Source organism: Anopheles coluzzii, chromosome X (genome assembly GCF_943734685.1).
Source record: "Anopheles coluzzii chromosome X, AcolN3, whole genome shotgun sequence".
Lineage (NCBI taxonomy): Eukaryota > Metazoa > Arthropoda > Insecta > Diptera > Culicidae > Anopheles > Anopheles coluzzii.
Genome location: NC_064669.1, coordinates 8,100,436 through 8,123,086, shown reverse-complemented (window position 1 = coordinate 8,123,086; position 22,651 = coordinate 8,100,436). Strand labels below are relative to the sequence as shown.

Here is a 22,651-nt window from a genome sequence, read left to right as displayed (position 1 = left end):
TGTGCGCTCCAGAGAACACATCACTACAACGAACATTAACACATTCCAGTTCTGAAGGTTCTCATTCGGAACCTGTTTCCGCTACGGGAAGTGTTCCTGCTCTCGGTCCTGTATCTCTTTGAGCGCAGGAACTATGCACAATTCTGCAACCAGTACAGAAGAATTCCGAATTATTTACCCAGGTTCCAGGAACTTATCCCAAAACTACCACGAGACTGGTACCGAGCAGGAATCCATTTCGATCCAGAAACAAACTCGTAACTTATCCTGCGCTAGTCAATCAGAACCTAAAGCTAGGTAACTGTTCGCAGTGAGCGGTTGAAGCGTTACGAGCGTTACGGGCACGTTTTGTTTCGTTCGCCGACTGCTTCCCCTACCGGTTGATAGATGGCGCTAAATAACCCGCCGCGTACCGCACTGTACCGATCAGCTGATTCATTGTTTACGCGTCCGAGGCACCACACACAGCGCATTAAATATAAATCGCAAAATCAATCCCATCACGTTCACCATATGCCCATGCAGACCCATTACCACCAAAGAGTTCATATAGGTTCGTTTTCCCCGTGTACTTTTAAGTGCAGAGTTGCAAAAACGATGGTTTGTTGTCGTCATTAAATCGCACACGCAAAATCAGACCAAATGCGCTAAAGCAAAAGTGCGGTAGCAATCCACTCTGCCACGAGCGAAACAGTGCGAAGCAGACAACAGAGTATTTGAGCAGATGGGCACCGCATCCAAACAGGCTAGTAAAAGAAACGCACAGGCGTTTGTGTGTTCGAGTTCAACGTCTTGCTTTTTTTTTATTTCATTATAATTCAATAAACAACAGTCACTTCGGTGTTGTAAAACTAAATTCACTTGCTATAGTTCACATTAGCTAATATAATCCTTTTCAGTAAAGGAACAACAATGTTTAAGTTCAAACCGGCCGCTGGCAGCCATTACCGTCTACCTACTTTTGAAGGAGAAGAAATAAAAACTAATAAACAAAAAAACTGCCAATACCGCGGCGGATGTATACGCGTCCAACGCCTTCCCCCGCGTCAGTGGTCGGTAAAACTAAATTCGCTTGCAATAGTTCACATTAGCTACGAAACCCCTCTCAAATGAAGGTCCAACAACGTTTAAATTCAAACCGGTGGCTACGGGCCAGTACCGCCTAGCTATCTTTGAAGTAAATGAACAAAAAACTAATAAACGAAAAACTGCCAATCCCTCGCTGGATATGAAGCGTATATAACGCCCTCCTCCGCTACAGTGGTCGGTGTTGTAAAACGAAATTCACTTGCATTAGTTCACATTAGCTAACAGAACCGTCTCAAATGAAGGAACGACAATTTTTAAATTCAAACCGGCGGCTAGCAGCCTTTGCCGTCTACATATCTATGAATGAAACGGGCGAAGAAGAAAAAACAAACAAACGATAGAGTGCCAACACCTCGCATGGGCGCATCCGCTTCCACCACACACACACCCTCTCCCCCTCTTCTCCGCGTCAGTGTTGGTGCTTCACGTCGACGTGCGGGAAGTCGCGGCGCCACATGTTGATCCACTCCTGCTCGATGCCGTTGCAGTAGCTCAGCTCGAGCAGGCGGAGCGCCGGGCAGCCGATGAAGATCGCGTTGATCGCCTCGCCGGACAGCATCACGGAGCACATCAGGTCCAGGTACTGCAGCCGGGGGCAGTGGCGCGCGATCGCCAGCAGATCGTTGTTGGTGATTCCGCGGAACCCGCCGAGCACGAGCCAGCTCAGGTCGGGACAGGCCGCCGCCAGCTGGGCGAGCGTACCCTCGGCACATTCCTCGTGGTTGCTGTAGCCGAGATCGAGCTCCTGCAGCTTGGTGCAGTGCTGCAGCGGCACCAGCCCGTGCGCCCCGAGCGCGTGCGTCTTCCACAGCTTCAGGCTGAGCAGGGCGCGGTTGTGCTCGCCGATCGTGTGCGTGATGTCGGACAGGCTCGACTGGTCGCAGCTCGCCAGGCTCAGGTGCTGCAGGTGCGGGTTTTGCTGCAGCAGGGCCAGCAGCGTTTCGGACGCACACTGCGCCCGGCTCAGATCGAGCACGGTCAGCCGCTTGCAGACGGACAGCTGGTAGCGCTGGTTGTCCAGCAACGCGTTCTGCATGCACAGCTCGGTCAGCTCGGGACACAGCAGCAGCACGAACGACATGGCGTGCTGCACGCCGATGCAGTTAAGGCGCAGGTGCGTGAGCGTGCGCCCGTGGCGGTTGAAAAACCTGCCAAAATAAGAAGAAGAAGAAGGTAAGTACAATTAGCACATCAGCATGCTCTCTCATGCGGCTTACATCTGCAGGTCGATTATGTTGAACTCGTTGACGATGCCGCACCCGGACAGGTCCAGCTTCTTGATGCCGGTGCAACGGTTGCTCAGCCACAGCAGAAAGTGCGAATCCACCCGGTCCCAGTACGGGCGCAGGTTCACCTCCCGGTAGAGGCGGGCGTCGGCCACCACCTCGGCGCACCGGACGCACACCTTCTCCACGTCGGCGAGCGCGAACCAGTCGAGATGGGAGAGGATGTGATACAGTACCTCGTACGGCATATCGGTAAGGTTAGGCTGGTTGGTGTCTCCCGCCGCCTTGCCTATCAATTCCAATGCTGCCGTCGCCTCCACCGGTGGTGGTGTTGGTGATGCGGCAGCCGATGCTACTGCTTGAACCTTCGCGCGCGCTTCGTGGAAGTCGTGCACGCCGCCCACCAGTATGATGCCGTCCAGCCCGCTGATGTACCGTTGGTCGCGCATGTTTAGCTCGAAACGCAGCACGCGTGTCCGGTGCGGGACGGTGCGCAGGGTCGGCACGAACAGGCGCGCGGGGCTGGCGCTCCTGTCGCCCGCTACGTACTCCCACTTGTCGGAGCGGCCGTCCCAGAGACAGACCCAGCCGACCTTCAGCACGTAGCAGCTGATGCGGCGGATCGTGCCCGGATGCAGCGTTTCGTACACGCCGATCTCGGCCGGATAGACGGCCTGCTCGAAGCTGACGACGAAGAACTCGTCCACCGGCGGATTGTCGCACGGCGCTATCCTCGCCAGCCCGAACTCGGGCCGGTACGACGGTGCCAGCCGGGGCCACTTGCCGTACGAGGACTGGCCGGGGAAGGCAAGGGAAAGGGAGAAGAGTGTGGTTAGCATTTTGGTTTCGTTGTTGTCTCCTGCCGCCCGATCGGTGGGAGCGGCACACCTACCAACAGGTACGAGTCCGTATGGTCGCCGTAGATCGGGAAGTTGGACGGCCGGCCAATCAGATTGATCGAGCTGTAGGAAAGGTTCGGCCCGTACTCGTTGCTGACCATCGGGATGGACTCCACGAACTGCTTCCGCTCGTCGACATAGCAGACCGGGGTGAGCAACGGCCGCTCTCGGCTCATCCTTCAGCAGCTAGCAGCGAGCTGGATGGAAGAAAACAGAAAAGATGGGTGCTGGTGAGCTTGGCGGACGGAGAAGAAGCGGGGGGACAACTCCCGGATGAGCGTGGTACGATCGTGCCACTCACGGAGGTTCGCGCACACTTTGCCACAGTGCTCAGCGTCCGGCCACTGGCTGGCGGTAGTAGGCATCGCTAGGCGGAAAGTGGGGCAAGGGAAGCGACGTGCGCGACACGTTCGATTGTCCTTCCTTTTGCGGTCACACACAAAACAGAAAACAAAGCACCAAGCCACCGGTGGCCGGGAAATCGTAAGCTACTGCCACTGGCCTGCTTCGTTCGATGTCGCTGTCGCATTTGTTTACGTTTTGAGCGGTCCGGCACTGACAGCACAGTGACGTAGACGTAGCCACACGCACACACACAGAGCAGAGCAGAGCTCGCGCGTTCCCATTCCCGCGGATGACGTTTAGCCGGATGACCGAAAACCACTCGTCGATGGCGGACGAAACTTTTCGAAATCAAACAACGCCAAAGAAGCTAAAAAGCCGGGCCGCGGGGCTCAGGACGGAAGCAAACAATGAGCAGTGCCGAGAATGGGAGACTGAGCTGGAAAGGATTATAATGCAACGTTGGGTCTCATTATCTCGTAACTCGGACCGTTAATAACTCATTTGCCGGATATTACGGTGTCTACTTTTTCATTCGCTAGAGGTACTAGAGATGCGGGATTTTCAGCAATTCATCCCATTCATCACGAGACATTTCTACGGACAGTTGCTGGAATACGCTGCACGTATCATTGTTCTTGTGCCGTGTTCCTAGTATCGTCATCTGCTGAGTTGCAAAGTCTTGTATTTAATTCATTCATACTTTTTAGTGCGAGACGGCAAAATTGATTTTCTCTTCTTTTCTGTTCCAACCGAGATCACCCGTTTTCCGAGTATTGGAACACAGATGAAACAAAATGTACCTCGGGCCTACAGCCCTAACCTAACCTTGCATACTGCCAACACAACGCCGCCTGCTCCGCCAGTCCGGCAGATTCAACTTTCACAGATTAGCATACTTTTGCAAAACTATCCTTAATGCGCAGACCTCAAACAAACCTGCTTCCTATCCTCTCAAGCACGCCAACAAACTGCAGACTGTTCCAATCAAGATCACTCACTTCTCGAGAATTGAGCAACAGATGAAACAAAATGTACCTTGGGCCTGGAGCCCTAACCTAACCTCGCATACTGCCAACACAACGCCGCCTGCTCCGCCAGTCCGTCCGACTCAACTTTCGCAGTTTAGCACACTTTTGCAAAACAATCCTCAAACCGCTAACCTAACACAAACTTGCTTACTGTCTTCTCAAGCACGCTAACAAACTGGAGACGCTTAAACTCAAATCCATTGACTTCAATTCTGTTGCAAACAAAATCACACGCTTCCCGAGCAACAGATGAAACAAAATGTACCTTGGGCCTGGAGCCCTAACCTAACCTCGCATACTGCCAACACAACGCCGCCTGCTCCGCCAGTCCGTCAGACTCAACTTTCGCAGTTTAGCACACTTTTGCAAAACAATCCTCAAACCGCTAACCTAACACAAACTTGCTTACTGTCTTCTCAAGCACGCTAACAAACTGGAGACGCTTAAACTCAAATCCATTGACTTCAATTCTGTTGCAAACAAAATCACACGCTTCCCGAGCAACAGATGAAACAAAATGTACCTTGGACCTGGAGCCCTAACCTAACCTCGCATACTGCCAACACAACGCCGCCTGCTCAGCCAATCTAGCAAGCTCAATTTTTGCAATTTAGCACACTTTTGCAAAACTATCCTTAATGCGCAGACCTCAAACAAACCTGCTTCCTATCCTCTCAAGTACGCCAACAAACTGCAGACTGTTCCAATCAAGATCACTCACTTCTCGAGAATTGAGCAACAGATGAAACAAAATGTACCTTGGGCCTGGAGCCCTAACCTAACCTCGCATACTGCCAACACAACGCCGCCTGCTCCGCCAGTCCGTCAGACTCAACTTTCGCAGTTTAGCACACTTTTGCAAAACAATCCTCAAACCGCGAACCTAACACAAACTTGCTTACTGTCTTCTCAAGCACGCTAACAAACTGGAGACGCTTAAACTCAAATCCATTGACTTCAATTCTGTTGCAAACAAAATCACACGCTTCCCGAGCAAGGTGTTATAAATGACAAGGTGAAGTTGTTCAGAGCAAAATGACATTTCTCGACTTGACATTTCTCTTCCGGGGGCTCCGGTATAAAAATCGGGGAGGGCTGGTGCGGGGTAATGAAATTTGTATGCAGAGAGTGACAGATGTCCCCCACGATGTCGCCGAGCAAAAGCGATAAAACTCAACCTTCTAAATACATTATCCTTGCTTCCCGAGCAACAGATGAAACATAATGTACCTTGGACCTGGAACCCTAACCTAACCTCGCATACTGCCAACACAACGCCGCCTGCTCCGCCAATCTAGCAAGCTCAATTTTTGCAATTTAGCACACTTTTGCAAAACTATTCTTAAGCCGCGGACCTAACACAAACTTGCTCCCTGTCCTCTCAAGCACGCCAACAAACTGGAGACGCTCAAACCCAGTAAGTGGGCGAAAAAACACGCAATTCAACAACACACACTCACACAGACATAGACACACAGGCACAGGTCGCGTAATGCTGGATGGAGAAGCCGCACAAGCGTTTCCATTACCGGAAATAAACCACGGGACTGTGAATCGATTTTCTCACGAAGGTTGCGACGACCACGGACAATGACGACAACGGAATGGTTCTTCGGCGACGGACAGGTAGTAATGGCGGATTCCCGTAGCGACAAAGCTGCTGCTGCAAATTTCATGCCGGTGATTCGTTCTCTCAAACACTTTCCCGCACACCGACACCAGCAAGCCCCGCTAAGAAACATTAACAATTCCACCCAGACAATCCCCAAAATCCTTACCGTGAACGCTTAGCTACGGTTCGTGTCCTAGCCTGTGCACGCCTTTCTCACTTTTGTTGGAGTGTTCGACGCTTTCTTCTTCTTTTTCTTCAGCGCCAACTCTCCAACGAATAACGCATGTCACACAGGATCAGCAGCGCCTGTGTACGGTGAATGGTTCGTTTCTCCCGATTTTTGGACACATGTCCGTTTAAATTTAAGCCTATGCCGGTTGACTCGCCTCCAACCTGGGATTTCGATTGCTTATTTATCCGATAATAGTAATCTGATTGACTTGAAATTTAGACTATGAGTGTAAATTACAGTCATCTTGAGCGACGTAGCACGTCATTTTTCTTTGAATTTTCTCGTCATTTTCTTTGAATACTTTTTTTTTAATTTACCCGTGTAGCCAAATCAAATTTGATTGGTTTAAAACCAACCAACTTAGGCTGGAAATAGACGAACCGAGATCATCGCGGTACCGCAAAAATCGCGTATGACTTGAGTTGTCAGTTATGTTATAAAATCTGACATATAGGCGAGATAATCGCGGTTCGTGTATGGAACCATCCGAGGTCTGGTGACGATTGAATGTGCCAAAAAGAAATATTTTTCTATCAATTTGCGAATCAAATTATTTATTTTTATGTTCTTTCGATCGCAGAGGTGGTCGAATAAAACTCACGCGTTACTAATAAATTTACTAACGTATATATTCAACTTCACTTGGTTACAATTTGGTGTTGGCTTCGAGCACGCTTCCTTGCTGACCGCTAGTTCTTCAGTGCGCGCTGGTGTTTGGCGGTCAACGTCCGTGACCGCGCAACCGATGACCCCCGGATCGATCACACGCATACATTGACGGATGACGCTTTGCTGTCATCCGTGAGTTACCGCCGTGAATGAGTCCGGGCCAGGTTAGCTCACAACATTTATGTCACATAGTTTATCCAAATTAAAATACAAAACTCATTTCTCGACACGAGTTTTCACACAAATCCGCCAGAAAAAGTAAAAATAATCGGTTCGCGCTACCGCGAAAATCTCAGCAATACCGAAGATGGGTATCTCTGCGAAACAGCAGGCGCGATTGGAGGCGAGGCAGATTTGACAGCTCTACTGTTCTACAACTGTTATAAACAAGGCGCGAATTTCGCGGTACCGCGACGATCTCGGTTCGTCTATTTCCAGCCTTAGAGCTACAAACACTTAACGAAATTCTTGGTGCTTTTTTTCTTCTTCTTCCTTTTCTGGTAACAGCTAGATAACGATAAGTTACAGGTGAGCGATATTGTGAAGCACAAAAAGAGACGATAGGTGCTGTAGTTACTAGTTGAGAAACGGCTTCTAGATCCTCGTTAGTTCAACGATCTAGTCATAGGTAAAGTTGGCAATCTCCAAATCCGCATTATCCGGAGCCGTCCGGAATCGGAGTCGTCGAGAGTCGCAGTCGTCCGGAATCGGAATCTAACGGAGTCGATGTCGTTCGGAGTCGGCTGGAGCTGTCTGGAGTCGCCCAGAATCGGAGGCCTCTTGAGTCGTCGAATGTCGGAGTCGTCTGAAGTCGTCCAGAGTCAGAGTCATACGGAATCGGAACCGTTCCGAGTCGCAGTCGTCCGGTATCGGAGTTGGAGTCATCTGGAGTCTGGAGTGGCCCGGAGGCATCTGGAGTCGTCCGGAGTTGGAGTTGAACGAAATCGAATTCGAATGGAGTCAGAGACGCCAGGAGTCGTCCGGAGTCGGAGTAAAACCTGTTTACGAAGTGCACACGCAAGACCGGAGGACGAATATTACGATAGGAAATAAAATATCATCTCCGGACCCTGACACTTACCAACTCCGGGTGACACCGACTTCGAGCAACTTCGACTCCGGGTGGAACTCGGAATCGGAACCGGACTAACAATAACCGGAGTCGGATCCGAGTCGTGTGTGCGCTCCAGAGAACACATCACTACAACGAACATTAACACATTCCAGTTCTGAAGGTTCTCATTCGGAACCTGTTTCCGCTACGGGAAGTGTTCCTGCTCTCGGTCCTGTATCTCTTTGAGCGCAGGAACTATGCACAATTCTGCAACCAGTACAGAAGAATTCCGAATTATTTACCCAGGTTCCAGGAACTTATCCCAAAACTACCACGAGACTGGTACCGAGCAGGAATCCATTTCGATCCAGAAACAAACTCGTAACTTATCCTGCGCTAGTCAATCAGAACCTAAAGCTAGGTAACTGTTCGCAGTGAGCGGTTGAAGCGTTACGAGCGTTACGGGCACGTTTTGTTTCGTTCGCCGACTGCTTCCCCTACCGGTTGATAGATGGCGCTAAATAACCCGCCGCGTACCGCACTGTACCGATCAGCTGATTCATTGTTTACGCGTCCGAGGCACCACACACAGCGCATTAAATATAAATCGCAAAATCAATCCCATCACGTTCACCATATGCCCATGCAGACCCATTACCACCAAAGAGTTCATATAGGTTCGTTTTCCCCGTGTACTTTTAAGTGCAGAGTTGCAAAAACGATGGTTTGTTGTCGTCATTAAATCGCACACGCAAAATCAGACCAAATGCGCTAAAGCAAAAGTGCGCTAGCAATCCACTCTGCCACGAGCGAAACAGTGCGAAGCAGACAACAAAGTATTTGAGCAGATGGGCACCGCATCCAAACAGGCTAGTAAAAGAAACGCACAGGCGTTTGTGTGTTCGAGTTCAGCGTCTTGCTTTTTATTTTTAATTCATTATAATTCAATAAACAACAGTCACGTCGGTGTTGTAAAACTAAATTCACTTGCTATAGTTCACATTAGCTAATATAATCCTTTTCAGTCAAGGAACAACAATGTTTAAGTTCAAACCGGCCGCTGGCAGCCATTACCGTCTACCTACTTTTGAAGGAGAAGAAATAAAAACTAATAAACAAAAAAACTGCCAATACCGCGGCGGATGTATACGCGTCCAACGCCTTCCCTTGCGTCAGTGGTCGGTGTTGTGAAACTAAATTCGCTTGCAATAGTTCACATTAGCTAAGAAACCCCTCTCAAATGAAGGTCCAACAACGTTTAAATTCAAACCGGTGGCTACGAGCCAGTACCGCCTAGCTATCTTTGAAGTAAATGAACAAAAAACTAATAAACGAAAAACTGCCAATACCTCGCTGGATATGAAGCGTATATAACGCCTTCCCCCGCGTCAGTGGTCGGTAAAACTAAATTCGCTTGCAATAGTTCACATTAGCTAAGAAACCCCCCTCAAATGAAGGTCCAACAACGTTTAAATTAAAACCGGTGGCTACGAGCCAGTACCGCCTAGCTATCTTTGAAGTAAATGAACAAAAAACTAATAAACGAAAAACTGCCAATCCCTCGCTGGATATGAAGCGTATATAACGCCCTCCTCCGCTACAGTGGTCGGTGTTGTAAAACGAAATTCACTTGCATTAGTTCACATTAGCTAACAGAACCGTCTCAAATGAAGGAACGACAATTTTTAAATTCAAACCGGCGGCTAGCAGCCTTTGCCGTCTACCTATCTATGAATGAAACGGGCGAAGAAGAAAAAACAAACAAACGATAGAGTGCCAACACCTCGCATGGGCGCATCCGCTTCCACCACACACACACCCTCTCCCCCTCTTCTCCGCGTCAGTGTTGGTGCTTCACGTCGACGTGCGGGAAGTCGCGGCGCCACATGTTGATCCACTCCTGCTCGATGCCGTTGCAGTAGCTCAGCTCGAGCAGGCGGAGCGCCGGGCAGCCGATAAAGATCGCGTTGATCGCCTCGCCGGACAGCATCACGGAGCACATCAGGTCCAGGTACTGCAGCCGGGGGCAGTGGCGCGCGATCGCCAGCAGATCGTTGTTGGTGATGCCGCGGAACCCGCCGAGCACGACCCAGCGCAGGTCGGGACAGGCCGCCGCCAGCTGGGCGAGCGTACCCTCGGCACATTCCTCGTGGTTGCTGTAGCCGAGATCGAGCTCCTGCAGCTTGGTGCAGTGCTGCAGCGGCACCAGCCCGTGCGCCCCGAGCGCGTGCGTCTTCCACAGCTTCAGGCTGAGCAGGGCGCGGTTGTGCTCGCCGATCGTGTGCGTGATGTCGGACAGGCTCGACTGGTCGCAGCTCGCCAGGCTCAGGTGCTGCAGGTGCGGGTTTTGCTGCAGCAGGGCCAGCAGCGTTTCGGACGCACACTGCGCCCGGCTCAGATCGAGCACGGTCAGCCGCTTGCAGACGGACGGCTGGTAGCGCTGGTTGTCCAGCAACGCGTTCTGCATGCACAGCTCGGTCAGCTCGGGACACAGCAGCAGCACGAACGACATGGCGTGCTGCACGCCGATGCAGTTAAGGCGCAGGTGCGTGAGCGTGCGCCCGTGGCGGTTGAAAAACCTGCCAAAATAAGAAGAAGAAGAAGGTAAGTACAATTAGCACATCAGCATGCTCTCTCATGCGGCTTACATCTGCAGGTCGATTATGTTGAACTCGTTGACGATGCCGCACCCGGACAGGTCCAGCTTCTTGATGCCGGTGCAACGGTTGCTCAGCCACAGCAGAAAGTGCGAATCCACCCGGTCCCAGTACGGGCGCAGGTTCACCTCCCGGTAGAGGCGGGCGTCGGCCACCACCTCGGCGCACCGGACGCACACCTTCTCCACGTCGGCGAGCGCGAACCAGTCGAGATGGGAGAGGATGTGATACAGTACCTCGTACGGCATATCGGTAAGGTTTGGCTGGTTGGTGCCTCCCGCCGCCTTGCCTATCAATTCCAATGCTGCCGTCGCCTCCACCGGTGGTGGTGTTGGTGATGCGGCAGCCGATGCTACTACTTGAACCTTCGCGCGCGCTTCGTGGAAGTCGTGCACGCCGCCCACCAGTATGATGCCGTCCAGCCCGCTGATGTACCGTTGGTCGCGCATGTTTAGCTCGAAACGCAGCACGCGTGTCCGGTGCTGGACGGTGCGCAGGGTCGGCACGAACAGGCGCGCGGGGCTAGCGCTCCTGTCGCCCGCTACGTACTCCCACTTGTCGGAGCGGCCGTCCCAGAGACAGACCCAGCCGACCTTCAGCACGTAGCAGCTGATGCGGCGGATCGTGCCCGGATGCAGCGTTTCGTACACGCCGATCTCGGCCGGATAGACGGCCTGCTCGAAGCTGACGACGAAGAACTCGTCCACCGGCGGATTGTCGCACGGCGCTATCCTCGCCAGCCCGAACTCGGGCCGGTACGACGGTGCCAGCCGGGGCCACTTGCCGTACGAGGACTGGCCGGGGAAGGCAAGGGAAAGGGAGAAGAGTGTGGTTAGCATTTTGGTTTCGTTGTTGTCTCCTGCCGCCCGATCGGTGGGAGCGGCACACCTACCAACAGGTACGAGTCCGTATGGTCGCCGTAGATCGGGAAGTTGGACGGCCGGCCAATCAGATTGATCGAGCTGTAGGAAAGGTTCGGCCCGTACTCGTTGCTGGCCATCAGGATGGACTCCACGAACTGCTTCCGCTCGCCGACATAGCAGACCGGGGTGAGCAACGGCCGCTCTCGGCTCATCCTTCAGCAGCTACCAGCGAGCTGGATGGAAGAAAACAGAAAAGATGGGTGCTGGTGAGCTTGGCGGACGGAGAAGAAGCGGGGGGACAACTCCCGGATGAGCGTGGTACGATCGTGCCACTCACGGAGGTTCGCGCACACTTTGCCACAGTGCTCAGCGTCCGGCCACTGGCTGGCGGTAGTAGGCATCGCTAGGCGGAAAGTGGGACAAGGGAAGCGACGTGCGCGACACGTTCGATTGTCCTTCCTTTTGCGGTCACACACAAAACAGAAAACAAAGCACCAAGCCACCGGTGGCCGGGAAGTCGTAAGCTACTGCCACTGGCCTGCTTCGTTCGATGTCGCTGTCGCATTTGTTTACGTTTTGAGCGGTCCGGCACTGACAGCACAGTGACGTAGACGTAGCCACACGCACACACACAGAGCAGAGCAGAGCTCACGCGTTCCCATTCCCGCGGATGACGTTTAGCCGGATGACCGAAAACCACTCGTCGATGGCGGACGAAACTTTTCGAAATCAAACAACGCCAAAGAAGCTAAAAAGCCGGGCGCGGGGCTCAGGACGGAAGCAAACAATGAGCAGTGCCGAGAATGGGAGACTGAGCTGGAAAGGATTATAATGCAACGTTGGGTCTCATTATCTCGTAACTCGGACCGTTAATAACTCATTTGCCGGATATTACGGTGTCTACTTTTTCATTCGCTAGAGGTGCTAGAGATGCGGGATTTTCAGCAATTCATCCCATTCATCGCGGGACATTTCTACGGACAGTTGCTGGAATACGCTGCACGTATCATTGTTCTTGTGCCGTGTTCCTAGTATCGTCATCTGCTGAGTTGCAAAGTATTGTATTTAATTCATTCGTACTTTTTAGTGCGAGACGGCAAAATTGATTTTCTCTTCTTTTCTGTTCCAACCGAGATCACCCGTTTTCCGAGAATTGGAACACAGATGAAACAAAATGTACCTCGGGCCTACAGCCCTAACCTAACCTTGCATACTGCCAACACAACGCCGCCTGCTCCGCCAGTCCGGCAGATTCAACTTTCACAGATTAGCATACTTCTGCAAAACTATCCTTAATGCGCAGACCTCAAACAAACCTGCTTCCTATCCTCTCAAGCACGCCAACAAACTGCAGACTGTTCCAATCAAGATCACTCACTTCTCGAGAATTGAGCAACAGATGAAACAAAATGTACCTTGGGCCTGGAGCCCTAACCTAACCTCGCATACTGCCAACACAACGCCGCCTGCTCCGCCAGTCCGTCAGACTCAACTTTCGCAGTTTAGCACACTTTTGCAAAACAATCCTCAAACCGCTAACCTAACACAAACTTGCTTACTGTCTTCTCAAGCACGCTAACAAACTGGAGACGCTTAAACTCAAATCCATTGACTTCAATTCTGTTGCAAACAAAATCACACGCTTCCCGAGCAACAGATGAAACATAATGTACTTTGGACCTGGAGCCCTAACCTAACCTCGCATACTGCCAACACAACGCCGCCTGCTCAGCCAATCTAGCAAGCTTAATTTTCGAAGTTTAGCACACTTTTGCAAAACTATCCTTAATGCGCAGACCTCAAACAAACCTGCTTCCTATCCTCTCAAGCACGCCAACAAACTGCAGACTGTTCCAATCAAGATCACTCACTTCTCGAGAATTGAGCAACAGATGAAACAAAATGTACCTTGGGCCTGGAGCCCTAACCTAACCTCGCATACTGCCAACACAACGCCGCCTGCTCCGCCAGTCCGTCAGACTCAACTTTCGCAGTTTAGCACACTTTTGCAAAACAATCCTCAAACCGCTAACCTAACACAAACTTGCTTACTGTCTTCTCAAGCACGCTAACAAACTGGAGACGCTTAAACTCAAATCCATTGACTTCAATTCTGTTGCAAACAAAATCACACGCTTCCCGAGCAACAGATGAAACATAATGTACTTTGGACCTGGAACCCTAACCTAACCTCGCATACTGCCAACACAACGCCGCCTACTCCGCCAATCTAGCAAGCTAAATTTTTGCAATTTAGCACACTTTTGCAAAACTATCCTTAATGCGCAGACCTCAAACAAACCTGCTTCCTATCCTCTCAAGCACGCCAACAAACTGCAGACTGTTCCAATCAAGATCACTCACTTTTCGAGAATTGAGCAACAGATGAAACAAAATGTACCTTGGGCCTGGAGCCCTAACCTAACCTCGCATACTGCCAACACAACGCCGCCTGCTCCGCCAGTCCGTCAGACTCAACTTTCGCAGTTTAGCACACTTTTGCAAAACAATCCTCAAACCGCGAACCTAACACAAACTTGCTTACTGTCTTCTCAAGCACGCCAACAAACTGGAGACGCTTAAACTCAAATCCATTGACTTCAATTCTGTTGCAAACAAAATCACACGCTTCCCGAGCAACAGATGAAACAAAATGTACCTTGGACCTGGAACCCTAACCTAACCTCGCATACTGCCAACACAACGCCGCCTGCTCAGCCAATCTAGCAAGCTTAATTTTCGAAGTTTAGCACACTTTTGCAAAACTATTCTTAAGCCGCGGACCTAACACAAACTTGCTCCCTGTCCTCTCAAGCACGCCAACAAACTGGAGACAGTTCCAATCAAGATCACTCACTTCTCGAGAATTGAGCAACAGATGAAACAAAATGTACCTTGGGCCTGGAGCCCTAACCTAACCTCGCATACTGCCAACACAACGCCGCCTGCTCCGCCAGTCCGTCAGACTCAACTTTCGCAGTTTAGCACACTTTTGCAAAACAATCCTCAAACCGCTAACCTAACACAATCTTGCTTACTGTCTTCTCAAGCACGCTAACAAACTGGAGACGCTTAAACTCAAATCCATTGACTTCAATTCTGTTGCAAACAAAATCACACGCTTCCCGAGCAACAGATGAAACAAAATGTACCTTGGACCTGGAACCCTAACCTAACCTCGCATACTGCCAACACAACGCCGCCTGCTCAGCCAATCTAGCAAGCTTAATTTTCGAAGTTTAGCACACTTTTGCAAAACTATCCTTAATGCGCAGACCTCAAACAAACCTGCTTCCTATCCTCTCAAGCACGCCAACAAACTGCAGACTGTTCCAATCAAGATCACTCACTTCTCCAGAATTGAGCAACAGATGAAACAAAATGTACCTTGGGCCTGGAGCCCTAACCTAACCTCGCATACTGCCAACACAACGCCGCCTGCTCCGCCAGTCCGTCAGACTCAACTTTCGCAGTTTAGCACACTTTTGCAAAACAATCCTCAAACCACGAACCTAACACAAACTTGCTTACTGTCTTCTCAAGCACGCCAACAAACTGGAGACGCTTAAACTCAAATCCATTGACTTCAATTCTGTTGCAAACAAAATCACACGCTTCCCGAGCAACAGATGAAACAAAATGTACCTTGGACCTGGAACCCTAACCTAACCTCGCATACTGCCAACACAACGCCGCCTGCTCCGCCAATCTAGCAAGCTCAATTTTTGCAATTTAGCACACTTTTGCAAAACTATTCTTAAGCCGCGGACCTAACACAAACTTGCTCCCTGTCCTCTCAAGCACGCCAACAAACTGGAGACGCTCAAACCCAGTAAGTGGGCGAAAAAACACGCAATTCAACAACACACACTCACACAGACATAGACACACAGGCACAGGTCGCGTAATGCTGGATGGAGAAGCCGCACAAGCGTTTCCATTACCGGAAATAAACCACGGGACTGTGGATCGATTTTCTCACGAAGGTTGCGACGACCACGGACAATGACGACAACGGAATGGTTCTTCGGCGACGGACAGGTAGTAATGGCGGATTCCCGTAGCGACAAAGCTGCTGCTGCAAATTTCATGCCGGTGATTCGTTCTCTCAAACACTTTCCCGCACACCGACACCAGCAAGCCCCGCTAAGAAACATTAACAATTCCACCCAGACAATCCCCAAAATCCTTACCGTGTACGCTCAGCTACGGTTCGTGTCCTAGCCTGTGCACGCCTTTCTCACTTTTGTTGAAGTGTTCGACGCTTTCTTCTTCTTTTTCTTTAGCGCCAACTCTCCAACGAACAACGCATGTCAAACAGGATCAGCAGCGCCTGTTTACGGTGTATGGTTCGTTTCTCCCGATTTTTGGACACACGTCCGTTTAAATTTTAGCCTATGCCGGTTGACTCGCCTCCAACCTGGGATTTCGATTGCTTATTTATCCGATAATAGTAATCTGATTGACTTGAAATTTAGACTATGAGTGTAAATTACAGTCATCTTGAGCGACGTAGCACGTCATTTTTCTTGGAATTTTCTCGTCATTTTCTTTGAATACTTTTTTTTAATCTACCCGTGTAGCCAAATCAAATTCGATTGGTTATTTCTCCGATTCTAGTTGTCCGATTTACTTAAAATTTGGAAGATGAGTGTAAATTACAGTTTTCTTTATCTATAATTTTTCTAAGAATTTTTGGATCAGATTAAACCCGTTTTTGCAATCAATTATTGCGGCACCCTTTTCTAGGCAACCGGGTTGCACGGGTAGCCAAGTTTGTTTTGATTTCTTTTTTCTCCAATTGTAGTAATCCGATTGACTTAAAATTTGAACTGTGTGTAAAGTACAGATATCTTTACCTGAAAATGTTGTTTGAGTTTTAGGATCACAAAAAACTCGTTTTTAGAATTAATTATCACGATTCCAGGAAACAGTCTACACGGGTAGCCAAATCAATTTCGATTGGTTATTTATTCGATTCTAGTAATCCGATAAAATTGAAACTTTAACTGTGTGTGTAAATCACAATTATCTATAATTTTACTTTGAATTTTTGGATCAGAATGAACTCATTTTTAGAATCAATTATTTCGCTCCCCCTTTTCTCATGCAACCGGACTAAGCGGGTAGCCAGCGGTTTTGGAAGCTTACAGGTTTTGAGTGCGCAATCCAATAAGAATGCAATATTAGGATGAAAATTAAAGCAACTAATATAGCTTCCATAGCTGTGCATCGATCGGTTGCTCCTGGCTGCTAGGGAGTATATTAAACGTGTAACATACACTATGAAGATCTTTTATACGAGTAACTATAAAGAAAAAGGAGTATCCATTTCAAAATCCGCCAGCTAGCACGTGTATCTCGGTAACCTGAAAGTAATAAAGTTTTTTTTTCGGTTGTCAGAGAAAACGTTACAATCAGTTTTGTTTTTTTTTGTTAAATTGGGATTGGTGCTGAAAACAACAGCGCGCTTGTATTTCTCCAAAAAAGTACCTACACTAAAAACCGTTCGTACAAAAATGTGTATTGTGTGTGTGTATGTGTGAGGGTGTGGGTGTGTGCGCGCGCGCTTCTATCACGGTTCGTTTTGTCGTATGCAAAAAGCCTCGATGAGCGAATGTGGCCTTTCCCTCGTCTCTCTCTTTCTCTCTCTCTTCCTCTCTCTCTCCCTCTCTCTCTCTCTTCCTCTCTCTTTCTTTCTTTTGCTACCACATTTGCATTCTGTAAAAATCACTGTGGTTGTGCAGCTTTTCCCTACTTGTGCCTGTGGGGGTGCGTGTGTGTTTGTGTTTACATTTTTTTGTTTAAAATCAATAATTAATACAACAACGCACGACAAACGGAAGGCAAAACACCTCTGGGTACGGGTATTCGGTAAAGGCCTGAGAAAAATTGGCGCAATGCGTGTGTGTGTGTGTCTTTCTGTGTGTTTGATCGTGTGGTAGGAAAATATTCACGGCTAGGCCATGATAACAACTAATTCGCTACGTCCACTATTCGATTATCATGCATCCACGTGGCTCACGAGGCGGGAGTCGGTGATTATCCTTGCGGGGGGTTTTGTTTTTGCGGGAGGAGGCAGGGTGTGTGAATGCGTTCGTCGCATCTAGTACCGTTTCGGGACGGCGTTCGCGTCCAGGCCCACCTTGTGCATTTCCACGGCGAGCGAGAACAGATAGTCGTAGCACTCCGCCCTAGAAGGGGGTGGAAAGAAAACATAAAATTACATTCTATTGGAAAAAGACACACACACACACACACACAAATGACCCTCGAAAACGTACATCGTCTTTGCCTTCTGCCAGTTGTGGCCCCACACGTACACGCCGTGGCGGCGCACCAGGATCGCGGACGTCCCCGGGTAGTCGCGCAGCGCGTTCGCCATCGACTCCTCCAGGTCCTTCTCGAACAGCGTGTTCTCGATGATCGGCACCACCAGCTCCTCGTCGTACATGAGATTGCGGTTCAGCTCGTAGTCGTAGATGCCCTTGATCATCTCGAGATGCGTGCAGCGGAACTCCTTGCCCGGCCAGAGCAGCGTGGTCATGACGGCGGCCGGGCTGTGCGTGTGGATTACCGCCCCGGCGCTGCGCTCCTTGTACGCGAGCATAAACAGTGGCGTGCACTGGCTCTTCGTTAGTCTGGCGACAAAAAAAAAAAAAAAACATCAAACAAACGGGCAAAATATAATAGCCAATGGGGGTTTTTGCTTTCGCCCGGGCAGCGTTACTTTTTGTAGTCCGGTGGCGTTTGCAGATCGTCCCCCTCGATGTTCTGTATGAAGAGATCGTCCGGCTGGATCCGCTCCTTCTGCACGCCGGACGGGGCAATGTAGATTTCATCGCTGAAACGGAAGAGGGAAGAAGCAAAAAAGCAAAGAAAAAAAAGAAAACATTAGAAAATACGGCATTCCAGGTGATGAGGTGTACGGAGGGACCAAAAGGCAAGAACTATACGAACTCCAGCTTAATACTTATACCGCCACCGGTGCCGGTCACCCATCCGAGGTTGTAGAACTGTTTGCACAGCTCCGGTATCAGCTTGCGGGGATGCTCCTGCACAGGAAAAGGGAACGCCAGCGCCGATGTTTGGCATCCATGATGATTAAGTTGACAATGGGTGGGAAAGACAGAACAGACAGCAAAGAGATTGTAAGTTAGAGCGCTGGTTTTCTCAGCCGACAAACGACAACGAAATAAAAAATAAATAAACAGAAAAACACAACAAACAGTCAAGAGAAAACTAAAAAAAAAACACACAGAACAACGAAACGAAAAGCCATCGCATAAATCGCGCATGGTGAACTAAACAACGAAAAACAAAAGAACAGTGGCAATGTGTGTATATGAAATTTACCTTATTGATTACATTATCATAAATCTAATACGAGCGAGGAGAATAACCGGACACAACAGAGGCAAATCAAGAAAAGAAAAGGTACATTCATTACCAAGGGTGATCTTTATTTTTTTAGTGTTATTTTAAGTTAAGTGCTTGTGTTATTTGTGGCTGCCGTGCGGGCGATCCGCGGAAGGGAGGGGAAGAGGGTTTTTGTGGAACGATTATGTCAGTCTTTTTAGACAGGGAGGATAGTGGGAAGCGGTAGGGCGTTTTAGATTGGATTTGATTGTTGGACAAGAGACTCAACTCTGTGTGTGTGTGTGTGTGTGTGTGTGTGTGTGTGTGTGTGTGTGTGTGTGTGTGTGTATGTGTGTGTGTGTGTGTATGTGTGTGTGTGTGTGTGTGTGTGTGTGTGTATGTGTGTGTGCTGTTGCTACAGCATAAGCATGCAGGAAGCACAGCGGTGATAACAGCGACGACAAGAATTGAAGTTCGGTTCGAACTAGTATTGGGTACATCTGATTCCGATTCATGATTCTGAATGAATCGTTGAAATCTTTCAATGAATCTGAATCTTGGATGGAAAGATTCATAAATCTCAAACATTAATGAATTTTAAAAAATTCATGAACTTCAGAGATACATTAATCTCGTAAGATTCATAAACTTTGAAAGTCTCGAAAGATTCAAGAACTCTTATGTCTCGAAAGATTCAAGAATCTCTAAAGATCCATGAATCTCTTGGCATTCATAAATCTCTAAATACCCAAAAAAAACTTTGACTTTTTTACTCATCTTCTTGGCGTAACAACCTACGTGGTCATGCCAGCCTATAGAGGCTTTCGAGACAAAATCAATATTTTGGAAATTATACATCTCTAAAGGCACATGAATCCCTGCAGATATATCAATTTTAATGGATTTATGAATCTTTCAGATCCATGAATCTCAAGAGATTCATGAATTCTTGGAAAGTCATGAATTCTTGGAAATTCATGAATTCTTGGAGATCCATGAATTTTTGGAAATTCATGAATACTTACAGATTCACGAATTCTTGAAGATTCATAGATCTTTAGAGATTCATTTGTTTTTATTTATGTTTACACTCATTTTGAGCCGATTGCAAGCGTCCACACATGAGGTCCAAAACAACAGACGTTATACAAAATCATGAAAAAGTCAACTCCCTTGCGTTCCGGCGTCCACCCGACGATTACCGACCCGAACCGAATAGATTTGTTCGTTAAACATGTGCGCGTATCAAATAGCAGCACTTCAGCTATCCCTCTTACGTTCATGGAGAAGATATAATCGTATGCTATCGGCTCTGCCCTCGGGCCTGGGCAGACCCGTGGGCGTCGTCTGTACGCGGGCATTGGCCTCATTCGCCTCTTTTGAGAGATTCATGACTCTTTCAAGATTCAATTCGAAGTTCGAATCACTCATCACTGAAGATTCATACGAATGAATTTCATCGAAATATACATCAAACCCAACATTAGTTCGGACCCTTACCGTCAGCCCCTGCACAGCGCACGTGGTCGTGTTGGTCGAACGGTTGTACTATTTTGTGTGAATTTAACACAAACACACACACACACACAGACAGAAGGGGCTCCACCAAAGGAAGGGAAGAAAGTGTTGAAAAACCAACCAGAAAAAGGAACAAAGAAGAAGAAAACCAAAAAGAACGGTCGGGAAACAAGTGGCTATTGTGTCTAGAATTACCCTACTGCTTAAGGAAAGGAAAAATCTTTTACGAGACACACACACACACACACACAGCCACACACACAAACACACATACACCTGTCTCGGCGCACGTGCTCGTGTGCTCATCCTGGTTAGCGGCGCCGCGGAACGCGCATTATTGATTTCTCCGTCCGGTTCCCCGGTCGGTGCCTTACATCACATCAGCCCCAAAATCGATCGACTCCTTCAGCTCCTCCCCATCTTCTCTTCCTCCTCCTCCTCCTCCCCCAATCCCATCCCACAATAAGGACCCACTTATCGAAACCTCAATAGCTCCGCGTTGGTTGCGAAACGATTTGTTCGGTGGCGCTGGAACCAATCGAGCGTCCGCGGATTTTCCCGGAAAACAAAAAAAAAACACCACAATTTGCTCCAATCAATGCGGGGGAGTTTTGCGACAACGTGTGCCTCTTAATTGATAGCCTTAATTCTCAGGAAATGTACTGGGTGTACCTGTGTGTGTATATGTCTGTGGCTGCTAAAGACCGGCTTAAAGGTGAGATTTCTAGTCTAAATTATCAGACATTGCTAGAACAAACATATCCTACGCAACACCGGGATATAGAGATAGAGAGAGATACATTGAGAGGGAGGTGGTTGGGGCAGGGAGGATGTGGTACAAGTGGTTAAACAAAAGATTAAATATTGGAGAACGGAAAGTAAAAACCGTGTCCGTTTCATTCATTCCTTTCCTAAGCAGAGATAGAGAGAGAGGTGCGTTCAAATAAAATCCCCCGTCCCGTGTACGTCCTCCCAATTTCCTTCTTTTTTTTTTGCTTTTATATGCTGCTTTTGGGTTCGCACTACAAGCACGGTCCGCACTTCCTGGACTCACCCGAACTCCGGAATCGAACGTACCTCGGACAGATCCTGATAGATGGATGACCTTCCCGATGCCATGCCCTCGCGATGCTTTTGGGGGGAGGGGCTGGGGAGACCCTAGGAGATAAGCGACAACACAAACTCGTACACACACACACGCACGCACTCAAGCACACACACTTGCTTGTCCCGGGAGAAGCCTGGAAGAAGCCGGAGAAGGCTTCGGATTGTGTGCTGAGCGATATGGAAGCTGCGACACGGTGCGAACGACTGACAGCCCGACACGGGCAACTGTTTATACGACGTCAACTTCCCCCTCGCACCTCCAACTCTCCGCCCCTTCCCCCTGATTCCACGACCAGTCCGTCACACAGTGGTCAGCAGCTGTGTCAATAGCGATGGGTCCGTAGTGATGGAGCTGCGGTCCATATGGATTCGGATTCGATTCCGAAGTAGGGGGAGCCAAGTCCACCCCGATATCGGACGTGCATCCAATTGCAATTTAGCATGGGCGATGAAATTTGTTTTTGATTCCATTGAGTCGTTGCATACGATTTTTTTTCAGTCAACCTGATCATGTAGGTTTTGTAACAACAACCTCAAACATATGTTTTAATCTCGTTAAACTATAAAACGATGCCAATAAACCCTGATAACTATTCAACAACATGTGGCAAACGATCATTAAAATGTTAAATGAACCCAACAAGATTATGGTAAGCAACGAAAAAACTATATTAAACACGGTGATCGCTACACGAATCGGAATAGTATTGAGAAGTACCATGTGAAAAAAAAATTATCCAATGCAGCACTGACACCAACTAAGCATAAAGCAAAAAATGTGTCTCACCCATTCGTAATATGTAATCATCAAACGTGGGGACATTCTACGCTTCAACATATATAAACACCATGGTGTACCCCAAACGTCAGATAAAGGAATCCTAACCGCCTGTTTACACATGCCAAACCCCAGTAGCGAACCGATCGAGCATCTGTTGATGAGCCAAAACTGTTGGCGCCATCTGTTGGTGACTGCATAACCAACCAGTGGAG

At 48.8% G+C, this 22,651-nt stretch overlaps 2 protein-coding genes across 7 annotated transcripts; both read right to left on the bottom strand.

Moving 5' to 3' along the window:
• Positions 1-1,126: 1,126 nt before the first annotated feature.
• Positions 1,127-15,964, bottom strand: LOC120958142 (F-box/LRR-repeat protein 4-like). 5 transcript variants are annotated; one of them, XM_049606191.1, is made up of 4 exons: positions 15,868-15,964; positions 3,208-3,411; positions 2,307-3,109; positions 1,127-2,237 (listed from the first exon to the last, which is right to left on the bottom strand). In XM_049606191.1, exons 2-4 carry the CDS (start codon positions 3,388-3,390, stop codon positions 1,499-1,501), a joined length of 1,725 nt encoding a protein of 574 aa, XP_049462148.1. In that variant the 5' UTR covers positions 3,391-3,411; positions 15,868-15,964; the 3' UTR covers positions 1,127-1,498. The 5 variants fall into 5 exon arrangements, with proteins under 5 accessions (XP_049462148.1, XP_049462143.1, XP_040236660.2 ...); XM_049606186.1 differs by lacking the exon at positions 15,868-15,964 and adding an exon at positions 12,012-12,322; XM_040380726.2 differs by lacking the exon at positions 15,868-15,964 and adding an exon at positions 3,516-4,116.
• Positions 15,965-17,670: 1,706 nt separating this feature from the next.
• LOC120957712 (probable methylthioribulose-1-phosphate dehydratase) lies at positions 17,671-21,911 on the bottom strand. 2 transcript variants are annotated; one of them, XM_040380056.2, is made up of 6 exons: positions 21,629-21,911; positions 19,031-19,054; positions 18,635-18,729; positions 18,405-18,518; positions 17,959-18,315; positions 17,671-17,868 (listed from the first exon to the last, which is right to left on the bottom strand). In XM_040380056.2, exons 1-6 carry the CDS (start codon positions 21,668-21,670, stop codon positions 17,781-17,783), a joined length of 720 nt encoding a protein of 239 aa, XP_040235990.1. In that variant the 5' UTR covers positions 21,671-21,911; the 3' UTR covers positions 17,671-17,780. The 2 variants fall into 2 exon arrangements, with proteins under 2 accessions (XP_040235990.1, XP_040235998.1); XM_040380064.2 differs by lacking the exon at positions 19,031-19,054 and having other exon boundaries at positions 21,629-21,908.
• Positions 21,912-22,651: the final 740 nt, after the last annotated feature.

Bases quoted from the DNA above. Each gene is read 5' to 3' on its own strand.
- LOC120958142 (XM_049606191.1), bottom strand. From the start codon at position 3,390: ATGAGCCGAGAGCGGCCGTTGCTCACCCCGGTCTGCTATGTCGACGAG. The intron at 3,110-3,207 runs GTAGGTGTGCCG...TTCCCCGGCCAG, and splicing joins ATACGGACTCGTACCTGTTG to TCCTCGTACGGCAAGTGGCC. The intron at 2,238-2,306 runs GTAAGCCGCATG...TTATTTTGGCAG, and splicing joins AACATAATCGACCTGCAGAT to GTTTTTCAACCGCCACGGGC.
- LOC120957712 (XM_040380056.2), bottom strand. From the start codon at position 21,670: ATGGCATCGGGAAGGTCATCCATCTATCAGGATCTGTCCGAG. The intron at 18,730-19,030 runs GTAAATTTCATA...TTTCCTGTGCAG, and splicing joins ATGATAATGTAATCAATAAG to GAGCATCCCCGCAAGCTGAT. The intron at 18,316-18,404 runs GTAACGCTGCCC...TTTTGTCGCCAG, and splicing joins ACGCCACCGGACTACAAAAA to ACTAACGAAGAGCCAGTGCA.